The sequence below is a fragment of the Mastacembelus armatus genome, chromosome 15, assembly GCF_900324485.2.
Source record: "Mastacembelus armatus chromosome 15, fMasArm1.2, whole genome shotgun sequence".
Taxonomy (NCBI): domain Eukaryota; kingdom Metazoa; phylum Chordata; class Actinopteri; order Synbranchiformes; family Mastacembelidae; genus Mastacembelus; species Mastacembelus armatus.
Genome location: NC_046647.1, coordinates 20527684 through 20539658, shown reverse-complemented (window position 1 = coordinate 20539658; position 11975 = coordinate 20527684). Strand labels below are relative to the sequence as shown.

The 11975-nt window shown below is 39.3% G+C and overlaps 1 protein-coding gene across 1 annotated transcript; it reads right to left on the bottom strand.

Annotated features, from left to right (window-relative positions):
- Positions 1-778: 778 nt before the first annotated feature.
- ciao2b (cytosolic iron-sulfur assembly component 2B) lies at positions 779-2795 on the bottom strand. Its single transcript, XM_026309522.1, has 5 exons — positions 2569-2795; positions 1980-2059; positions 1653-1778; positions 1466-1511; positions 779-1336 (listed from the first exon to the last, which is right to left on the bottom strand). The coding sequence occupies exons 1-5, from the start codon at positions 2693-2695 to the stop codon at positions 1236-1238; spliced, it is 480 nt and encodes a 159-aa protein (XP_026165307.1). The 5' UTR covers positions 2696-2795; the 3' UTR covers positions 779-1235.
- Between the last annotated feature and the right edge of the window lie 9180 nt (positions 2796-11975).

Sequence of the window (11975 nt, the reverse complement as noted above, 5' to 3'; positions counted from 1 at the left end):
AAGCATTATTTTCTTCGCTTGTATAAGATTTTTGAGAGCTGAAATAGTCTTAAAGGAAAGTGCAGCTGTTTAGTGAGCACAGTGAGGTTGGAGTGGGTGGACAAAGCATGTTGGATGGCTCTGGGCTGTGATTTGTTCTGCCAGATTACTGCCTCAGATATCTAACGGACAAAATCTTCACATTATGAAACGCCTCAGCTGAATTTGCAAGGACAGGACAAGACGACCACCTGGTGGAGTAATGTGGACATAGCAGCGCTTCTGGATAAGTAGTTCATGACAGTCAATCTTCTTTATCACTAAATGATTACAACCTATCAGACATGGTGAAGGCCAGCAATGACTGAAGAAATATTTGCATAACATGGGAATAATTTTACTGCTTGGTGATAAACGTCAGTCAGGTGTATATTACTGCAAAGGCTGGTTGGACAACTTTAAATACATTATAAAACCAAGCTGCTGGTTTGCCTTGAAATTTGTGGTCAGTTCAATAAAGCGGATGCAGTTGACACAGCAGGCTGGTCATCTTTAGTCCAAAACCATTTACATATATATAAGTGGTACAAAATATTAGCAAATAGTTCCCACCCATAATTAAAGCCTTAAAATTATTGTCTTCCTTTCAGATTTTGAAGTTACATGTGTCTCCAGCAGACAAGTGTATTGTCATACACATATTGTTTTAACAAGCTAAATGTCAAAACCAGTAATTCAGTGATGATTATTTTTTGAATCCTTTCTGAAATATGTCTTTGAGAGAAAAACAAACACTTTATTTTAATAATGTACACTTTTAATAAAATTTCAAAAACATATTTATGTACAGGTGACAACTGTTTCTGTTGACTAGATAGTGAGTCCAAATATTATTATAATTAGGATTCCATTAATAATACAAAATACAAATCCCAGTGTATGAAGAACATTATGGTAAGAATTTCTCAATTTTTTAACCTTAAAATTAGCAGATGAAAGAATAATTTCTCTCATCTATCAAAATTATTCTACATGAAGAAGAACATATTCTCTTTTCCCCTGTAGTTTCCTCCTGGAGACACTGGACTTTACAGATCTGTATGATCCTGATAGCTGTTCATATATAAGGACTGGGGATGGCTGGAAGGAAAACTTCGCACACACACCTCAGGTGTCAAAAGTCAAACTTTGTGTATAGAGACTTGTGCTGCAATAAAAAGGGCTGAAAGCAGGAAACGACAAAACTGCTTGGCTCCTCAGATACTCCTGGTGGACAGGCACTGGTTGACCACCTCCAGCAACGAGGAGTTCTCAAGAGCTGCTGCCACTCTCTCTTTATCTGCCAGCTGTTTGTTCACTGCACATATGACAATGCAAGTCACATAAGTAACATACAATACAAACATATTCTTCACATTTAACAATGAACCTGTATTAAAATAAAATGCCCCAGGATATCGACAGTCCCTGTGTGACATTTCTTTACCTGCTTCTTCTGAGGCGTGAGTCCCAGGAGTGATGTGAACATCAATCTGAATGCAAACAAAAAACATGTTGTATTTACCCTGGATTAGAAACACACTGGCACACAGAGGTGAGCTGTTCATTTTAACTAACAATCAATCACAGGGTTGATGATACTGTAAATGTAACACACACACACAATCACGTACTTTGAACCTGTCTGGCAAGGAACGAAGCAGCTTCACTTTGACTGACAGGCCGATGAGCGTTGCCATGCTGCAGTGGGGGATGGTGGGTGTGAACTCAACCTCCACGGTGCTCTCTGCATCATTAACCTGAACACATGACAAACACAAAGGGACCTAATCAATAACACGCTAATTACAATCTATTTCAGCAATTAAGCTTTTCTAAACAATTCATTGTCATTTTTAAAGATATAATATTATTGGTAAGTTCATTATCGTGGTTTTCCCCCACTCACCCTCTTGTAAAACAAAAAATGAGAAACACACACGTGATTAAAAGGTGCACACCTTGACTCGGACCTGCTCCACAACGTTGAGCTCCTCCAGCGACAGAGGATGTTCTGGGTCGTTGATGGATCTGATCAGATGTGGCTTTAGTTAAGGAAGTGAACACACCATAATAAAAACAGCACAGGTCTTCAGTATAATATTATTACAGGAGATTAAAAATATTATAATACTTTTTTGAAACAAGATGTATGAATTACACATTCATAAAGCAATAAACAAAGTAATAAGAAAGCACATGTCCCTTTTTATTTCTTATTTTATGGTGTAAATGTTTTTTTTTCTACATATATTACACATCCTCACCTGCTTTTAATTCAGCCCCTAATTAAACATCAGTACAAGGTGTTTTTTTTCTCCTTAGACCAAAAATACACAAACAAAAACATTCAGTTTCTGGTCGTATTTGACAAAAACAAAACAAAGTTAGTGGAAACGTTAATACACTGAAAATAAGATGTTAAACACCGTCAGCACACTCATCCTGGAGTATGGACCAGTTTACTCTCTCTCACTTTAACAGATACACGTGTATCGACCGGTACAGACCCGAGAAGATCGAACTATTGGCTCTGCTAATAAAGGATATCGAAAATCTCTCTGTCGTCGATGGGGTCGTGAACGTCTTCATCCTCCTCGGACGCCGTCAGCAGCCTCTCCCCAGACCGCTGGAAAACCACAGGGTTTGCGTTCTCCAAACGGGTTCCCCCGGACATTTTCAGACGATAATTGCGTCCACGGTAAACGGTAAATAAATTAACGTGGCCCGGTTCTGCTGCTCTAAACACAACTAGCACCCTCTCACACACTTCCGGGAATAACGGAAAGCAATAGAGCCCAAAAAAAAAAAAAAAAAACGACCGAGTTGTCTTAAAGGGACAGTACAAATTTGACACACCTGTACTTCAAAGTAAATTATACTGCATTTTCAGTGTTTAGTCTTAATTTAGTGTATACTTTCCAGGAAAATATTGCACTTTTTTACTTTGGTACTAGTTACTATGCACATGAAGATACAAAAAAAAAAAAAACATAAGCAGGTGAAACACAAGGCATAAAAGTAAACTGATTCACGGGTACAGTAGAGTTAGCCCTACAACAGCAGGCTGCAATATAAAAGTACTATGTACATGTTAATACATCATTAATAAAAGTATGTTTACTTTTATACAGCTATATTTTGCTGGTAATACTTCTCCTTCTATGTAAAAAAAAATTTAATAATTGTCTTTGTTTACCTGTGTCTGCTCTTAAGATAATTTCCTTTAACCTCTTTATCTTTGGTTTCAAATATCTTGCCACTGTATTCATCCATTCGTCTATTATCTATACATACTCATTCCATTTTAGGGTCATGGGGATCTGCTGGAGGTCAGACAGGTCACCAGTCCATCACAGAGGCAAACAACCTCACACACTCACACTCACTCCTATGGGCAATTTAGAGTCACCAGTCAACCTGACATACATGTTTTTGGACTGTGGGAGGAAACCAGAGTACCTGGAGAAAACCCACACAAGCACAGGGAGAACATGCAAACTCCACACAGAAAGGCCCCTGATGGGTTTCAAACCAGGAACCTTCTTGCTGTGAGGCAACAATGCTAACCACTCAACCACCACGCTGCCAGCCATTGTATTCATGACTTTAAAAAATCATGTATTTTGGAGTGAAATGTCCCTTTACTCTCCGGTTGTGACTCTCTGCTTGTCCAGCAGATGGCAGAAACTGCTCATTTTATTTATGGACTCTCCTGTCACTCTTGTCAAGATGAAATATCAGGGCCAGGCATCGTAAAGGGGGTAGGTCATTGAATTAGCTGTACAGTACCATTCCAGGACCTCGGTGTATTTCCACATAGACAATAAATTCACTTGTCTCTAAAAAAAAAAAAATGAATCGTGCTGTTGGGCTGAACAAAAGAGCTTAAATTACACTGTCAGATACAGCAATAAATACTAGTATACAACATATTTAACTCAAACTATGTACAGAAAGCCAAAGTGTCATGTTTCAGCTTTTAACACAAACTGATTGAGTGACACCTCTGCAGAAAATATCATTTAATGAGAAAAATACGACATGGTGCACTTCAGTGACAAGATCATCACCAGCGGAGCCTGCAGCCACATCTGAGATGCTGATTTCATGAAGACAGAATCTTAAAGAGCTGCTGAAGTCAGTGGAAATGCAGGATACTAGTGAAAAGCTTCCTTTAAACATTTTGAAAAAAATGTGCTTGTAATGAGGCTCCATAAAGCTGCTAACACCTACATTACACCTCATAGTATAAATGTTGATGGGCAGCAGCAGAGAAAAGGGCGAAAATAGTTTTGTAACTGTGGAAATTTGGACTAACAATATAAAGACTACCAGTGACTAATTTTAATAGCCACAATAACATTTAATTGAGCAGGGATGGGGTCTGGGTGTAAACATTTTAGCAATGAAACCTCCACTATTTGAATTAGGATGTCCCTACTGAACAGAAATGAGCCACGTATGGGAGACACCTCTGATTAATGCTGTGCACAACCAGAATGACAAATAAGAGTTTCCTACAGACTACTGAGAGTCCAGGTGCTATAAAAATACTATATTCTATCTGGAGTCAAAATATTTGAGGAAAATAAAGAATGTTGGTGTCTAGTTATAGAGTCAGAGTGATATAATTCAGCTACTTTGCATGTAAAGGAAACTTTTAGCACTTTTAAAAACACTTAACACCACAGATAAATCAGTGGGGATGATTACATCTGTGAAGAGTGGGCCTTGCACTGTGCATATTAAGTGATATATTCTGGTTTGTTAATGTTTCAGCACATAGAGGGTCATAGATTTATATATATATACTGTATAATCTGCAACTAGTGCTGTTACTGATTGGCCCAGAGCATTACACCTGGTGTGCATATAATGAGACCACAAAGCTGTTGACAGCCAGTGCACAACCTGGAATATAAATAGCATGCTAAAGGGCAGCGATATACATAATATTTTTCTAACTGTGGCAACTCAGATGAACATCACAAAGCTCAGACAGGTCTGTAAATTTATAGATAGAATTTTAGGAAAACAGAATATATGAGAAGCACACACACACGTCATGCAGAAATTAGCCCGGTGTTTGGACATGTCCTGAAGTTAAAAGATAAAGGTTTGAAATGATTATTGCTCTTCACCCCTCGTTATGTTACACAGCTTCTCACCACAACGTCGTGTGGCCGTTTGTACTGGTTGTGTTTGCCTTCACACACTGTTAGGCAACACATCATAAAAACTAACTTGTTTTAAGCCTGAAAATATAGACAGATGACCAATAATTCACAGTCACAGGTTGAAATTGTTTAAAATTATTACTCATGTGCTCATATATAATAATTACCTAAAAATGTTTCAGGGGTATGGAGTAGCTCCAGCACTTTGTGAACCTTCATCCAGTGTTTGTGTTGCTCAGAGACAAAACACCATCATGTAGCTGTGTTTTTAATGATGTGAGCTCTGTGGTAGGACTGTGCTTCCCTCCCTGAGTGAGTTTTCATTTATAATAATGTCATTGTTGCTTCCAACAGTCCAAGTCCTCCAATCTAAATGACCTACCTTAGGCACAAACACTACTAGAAAAAGGTCATGGATCAAAAACACAATGTTTCAGACAGGAATCGAAAACCAGTGTCATAATTACTATAGCCGCTATTCATCACGTGACTATAACACATAACTGTCGGTGATAATAACCTGCTGGCACAGTTGACGTATGGACTCGTTTTTTACAGGAGGACTGTCTTCTGCTGCGAGACACAGACAGAGAAAAATAGGTGAGAACAGAGGGAGATGAAACAGAGTGAGAATTTGTCATATCCCATACCTGGGGATGTTATCACTCACTCCTGGCAGTGCAGAATGGCCACAGAGATGATGAGACCCACTTCAGTTCTGTGTCTGAGGAAGTCCGCTTCAGCTCAGAAATGGAAAAGGAAATAAGGTTAAGTTAAGAAACAGAGAGAAAAACTCAGCTTCAGGTCAGAAATATACACAACTAACTCCAGAAGTGACACACAAATATCAGAGACATGGGAGGGAATCACGATTCAGATCATCGCAGCTCAGTTCGGTTTCACACAGGGGGATTTTTCCATTAGTCCAGCTCTGCAGTGTCCAGAAACACATCTGTGAGTTTACTGAATGTCCTGGAAAGCTGAAGCCAAAGAAAACCAGAACACTCAGGTTCTCCCAGTCTGTTCAGTATTTCCTCTGCTGACCTTTCCTGCTGTTACTGTTATGGTGAGCATGCTTTCTGTCACAGCTCTGTGTTACTGACACGTCTCCATCTTGGACTTCTTAACAGTTTTTAGTTACTAACCAAAGAAAAGCCTCAGGTTTGTTTTTTTTTTTAGAATAGACCTGGAATTTATCTTAGATGTTTTAAAATTAAACAAATCTCCACTAGTCTCAGCTCCTGGTCATTAAGCAGCTTTAGAAGACTCTTATCCCTGTTACAGTCTGTTGGATCACTTAGTGGAATTTATCTTCACCGACACCAGAGGTGGTACTGAGCTCGACACATAGCACATGGTGCTCAAATGCAGGTATTCCAGTTGATTGGTGGTCTGTCCCTTTCAGTTTATTTATCAACGGTCACACAGACTGTGGCCCCTGGCTTTCTCCACAGACGACTTCCTTTCTGCAGAGCAGTGAGTTTCTTTGGTTGTTCTTTGGCTTCTAGATGATGCTGAGGGCAAATGAGTCTTCACAAAGGAATGAGCAACATGACAGCTCGCTGATAGCAACATGTAACAGTTTATTGCCCCTCCATCACTGGCAAGGTTATCCATTAATTACACATGCAAATATTCACACACACACATTTCTTTCAAAAATTGATAATGCAGCTAATCATTTCAACATATTTCTTTGTAAATAACCATGTAGTGTACCACACTATAACAAACGGCACAATTAATGTGTAAAGCCATTAAAATATGCGATAACTTTATATCATGTATTAGCAGGTTTAAGGGACATTTAAAAAGGTTTAAAACCATAACTAAATTCCCATCTCACCTTAAGACTCATTTATTTAGACGCGCTTATCCTACATGATGTAAGGCTGCGCTCAAAGCTCCACTCAAGTTATTTGTCTTCAAGTATCTTAAATTATGACTCTGTTTTTATTTATTATTGTAAATTATTATTTAAAAAAATCCAACCAAATGCAGAGTCTGTATCTCATTAAATTCCCAACACAAACTGCAAAGCTTAGTTTGATCCCAGTTTTGAGATTTAAGCCGAACCCTTGGGGCCCATACAGTTTCACACATAGCTGTTTCAGTTAATGCCCAAATTCATGCTGATAAGATCAGAGGATGAGTTGGTTTTATTTTTTTTTGTGGAAATATTTTAGATGTTGGAGAGATAGATTTCACGTTCCCCTGTTGCTTTTGTTCCCCTGTGTCTTCTCAGACTGACCGCTGTCTGTTCTTGTGTGTGGGATTCGCAAAAGAGAAAATATCAGACTTTCAAGGATGGATGCTTTTTTACCTCTTATTTTTTTTCTGAAATAACATTTCAGAGGCTTTGGTTGGACTTTTGATATGTCCCAGCAGGGTTTTCTGGTTAGTTTAAAACTGTAAAACCTCTCAGAAAGACCTCCAAAGCAGCCGTGGCTCTAAGGAATGATCTTTTAAAAGCCATAGCTGTACAACCTTTGAACAGTTGCCACCTGTCAAATCTCCCAGTATGAGGGAGTGAAAACAGACCACCTGGTGAAAGAACCTCACACTGATTTGTGAGGACCTCAGTTTAAACTCTTTCTAGCCAATATTCAGCTACTACGTGATGGCGCCTGTAAAATGTGATCTTCCAAGTTGTTTTATAGAAAAGAAAAATACTGACTTGACCAATATGTGTAGACCCAGAAGACACTTTTCTGTTTACTTACAACAGGCAAAAACAACAAGCAAAGGATTATAAAAACAGGCTGACAGGCAGCTTGACATACATGCCGCTTGCTCAGCAGCCAGCCAGTGAACCTCAGGACAGCTTGATATGAGGGCACTGGGTGTTTTTTTGGTCTTTCCATCAAATTTATCCAAGAAAGACAAAGATGAATGTACCAGCTGTCTGTGAAGGGGTGAGGGGAAAAACTGAGTATCAAAGGATCATGAGATTGTAGAAGAGCGGTTTTGGACAGTGACACATGAGGCTGCAGAGACAGAAGGGATTGATTTCAGCCTCACTCACAGACATAAACTTATACACTCAGCCAAAGCAAATATGTGTTTATATGCACATTTCATTTTTGTAATTTCAGTTTGAATTTGTTCCTCGTGTTATTTTATCCTTTTTTTAAACTCCTATATGTATATATTTTTTTTACAAATCTCAGTCTGGATTTATATCGGTCCTTTCCACTGAAACCGCACCAGCTGTGGTGGTTGAAGGGCTGATGTAATCTCTGGGTTATTGATGACTCAGACCACTCCTCTGCCCTCCTACTGCTCCATCAATACTGTTGATTAGACTGTCTCCAAAGACATCCAAGGTTCAGTTTTAGCCAGGTTTAACACACTGGTTATACTACTTCGTAGGACTGTCCAACAGTGACGATCAATCTCTCGTGGACGTGTATGATCTGTCTCAGAAGCAAAGGAAGAAGTGGCGAGATGTTGACTATGTTTCCAGTGTTTGTGTTGTTAAGCTGAGATAACCAGCTTTAATGGACAGACATGGGATTTGTATCCGTCAAAATGTTCCTTCAACTAAAGCTCCACCATAGACAGTCATACCAGACCACAGAGACTTTTGTTATATGTTGTCATGGTTGTTTTCACCAAAACAACAGACTGAAGCTTAACAGTAAAAAGTCTTGGTCAAAACACTAAAGAAACATAATTGAAGTTCATACATATTTTCCTATAATTGTAATAGATTTCTTATATTATGTCAACTTCAAAAAACAGTTTTTAATTTTGATTTGCATGTAGGTCACATTGTATACTGGTGGAAAACGGGCACAGCTGGAGAACAGAGCTCCACCAGCAGAACCCAGACTTCATCTACAGGAAGCTATGAGAAAACAGCAGTGTCACACACATTCATGCACGAACGTTGGTTCATCTCATCAGGTTGTGAAGTATAAATGTTCAGGTTTAAACAGCTTGGTAACAACCAGCAGCTGTGTCCGTCTCTGCTTGAGCCTCAGTTTCCCGTCGCATCATTAGAGCAGACCGAGGCTCTGTTGACCTTTTACTCTAATCATGTTCTGTCAGCACAGCCTGTCTCCTGATCTCAGTCTAATTCATATTTGGCTCTACAGAAGAAACTGTCTGAGCCCTGAATTAAGCTGTTTTAATCGAGACACAGAGAGCTATAATAAATAGCAGCCTCTAAAACCACCATAAATCCATCTAAGTGCCTTTCTTGTGGCCCTCCAGTTTTCCAGGGTAGTGAAACCTTTGAGCTGAGCACCAACCTATTTCACTTCACAAAGATGCCATTAGGAAGAGATTGTTTTTACAGATAGGTCTGATGTTGTGGAGTGATCCGTGAGGGGTTTCGAGGTTTAGTGCCCTGATGCCTTGGTAGAGGAGAGGTTTGGAAACAGGGCAGCACACAGTTTTAGAGGCAAATCACCTCTATGATGCAAGTTCTCTAATGGTTTAAAATAAAATTCAAGTTCTGAAAAAGTGCTGAAAATTTTAAGAAGACTGTAGCCACTTGGAGAGCAGTAGGAAGAAGCTCCACTTTATATATTGGCTCCATTATGTTAGTCATATACAGATAAATTGGGGGAGTGAATCATTCACTTACATTGGTCTTTGGATTTCCAGTCAATTCAGAGCCGACCGGCATTTAGACGGGGCCGGGGGAGGGAATTTGAAATATGTGATCAATAAATTATCACATTAATATTCAAAGTAGTGATCCAGGGAGTTCGTGCTTAAATCCTTTGCTGTTGGAAACTGGTCTTTTATTGAACCTGCACTTGGTGTCTACTGTAATCAAGTGAAGTAATCAACTATATGCATCTTACAGCAAAGAGTTTATTAAGCACTACATCTGGATTTTCATTTAAATTTTAAGAAAAAAACTGTTATATTAAAGTGAAAGTGGCAAATATGCAAGAGTTGGTAAAGACCAATTTCTAAATCGCCGACTGAGGAATCAAAGGGTAAACAAGCCTTACAGGGAAACTGGAGTCCAGTCACACAGGAACAGGGAGAAGACCCAAGGAAACCTCAGGACAACAGCTCCTCACACAGGGTCCAGTCAAGTCACAGCACAATCCAAGAACTAAGTGAAGTGGAGAGCTGGTATAAGTACTTCCTCCACCTGACGGCTAACCAGTATCAGGTGTAGCTGATCACCTAGTTGCCCCAGGAGAACACACACACACACACACACGTACACACGTACACACACACACACACACACACACACACACACACACACACGGAAGGAGACAAGGGGGGGAGGAGAAAACCAGGGAACAAAAGCAGACACAGGTGAAAGCAATGAGACATTGAGAACATAAAGCTACCAGGGCTAACTACAGGGGACACAGGAAATAGACACAAAATAAAAATCCTAAACAGGAAGCCAGGACATGGATCAGGACTCACTTGGTCCTTTGTGTCCAGTGAATTTAATGTTTAACCATTCCAGGAGTTGTTTAACTCTTTAGCCTCGATTTAAAACCACGGACATAGTCTTGTTGGAGGACTGCAATAAACTCACGCCTTATAAATACTTTCATTTAATTTCAAATTATAAGACGGAATAATAACACTGATAATGTGAGGTACTTCTGTCTTTTACATTTTAAGTTTTCATTTAATTTCAATAATCTAAATGATTGAAAATCAAGAGAAACTGGTCCAAGAGACCAGATGAGTGTAAGAACAACTTATTTCAAATGCAGCATAAAATCCATGAGTCTTCAGTCCACGTTGTCAGCCTGAGTCTTTATTTACATGTCTGCCACTGCCACTTCACAGGTATCAACTTGTAACTGTGTTTTGGTTTTGGTTGGTGCTCACTATCAGAGTGATGAGATTTAATAGACTGTTCAGTCTGAGAGGGAGATCTCTATTAAGATTGGCCTGAGTGACTGCAGGCTTTAAGTGTGGAGCAGCCTCTGCTCAGCCAGTAATAGTAGGCAATTCAGAAGCAGGTTGAAACAGGACTGAGAGGAAGATGAACAGAGTACCAGCTGAATAAAACCCCTGGGAAGCTGTTCTGCTTCACAGAGCGCTTTTCTGTTTTTATGGACTCTTTTGTTCTATTTATGGACTGTATTAGAACAAAGGGCTGGCCATCCTGTTTTATTTATTTCACCTGTATTTACCGGGAAGGCTTGCTGTGTCTCACTTTACTTTCAGGCTCCTCTGCAGCTGGGAACCCCATGGTGCAGATGAGATAAGGAGAATGTTAAGTTAATAATCTTGGACTTTTTCATCATACATTTGGGCTATTTCACATTTTTGCATGGTATTTCTCAGGCAGCAGCAACAAAGCAGCTGTGTTTTAATTCCTTCAGTCGCCCTGACTCATACCCCCCCCCGACCTTTGCAATCTGCAGTGTCAATCCCACAGCCTGGGACAGTATTTTATCCTTTCTCAGCTATGGTCTGTTCCTAATGTATTCTGAAGGAGCTTAAATTTCATTTAGTGGACTGTTCTCTCTAAGATGACATTTAATCTTTGTGTGTGAATCGTGTGTGTGAATATGCAAATTATTTTACTTGAACCACTTATAAAGTGGTGTTTTGATAATATGTGCACTGACAATGCGAAATGTTTCTAAGCTTTTGGATTTTTTTATATTGGAAACTTTCATTCCCTCCCTGAAAGTAAGAGCGTTGAAGACTCATCTTTAAGTGTAAAAGCAAAAACAGGATCAGCACAAAGCATCCTTCCTCTGTCAGACAGTTGTGCTTTTTTGCATCCTTCTCTTTTTCAAAATTCGAATACAACAAACTTCTTTCTGTGTC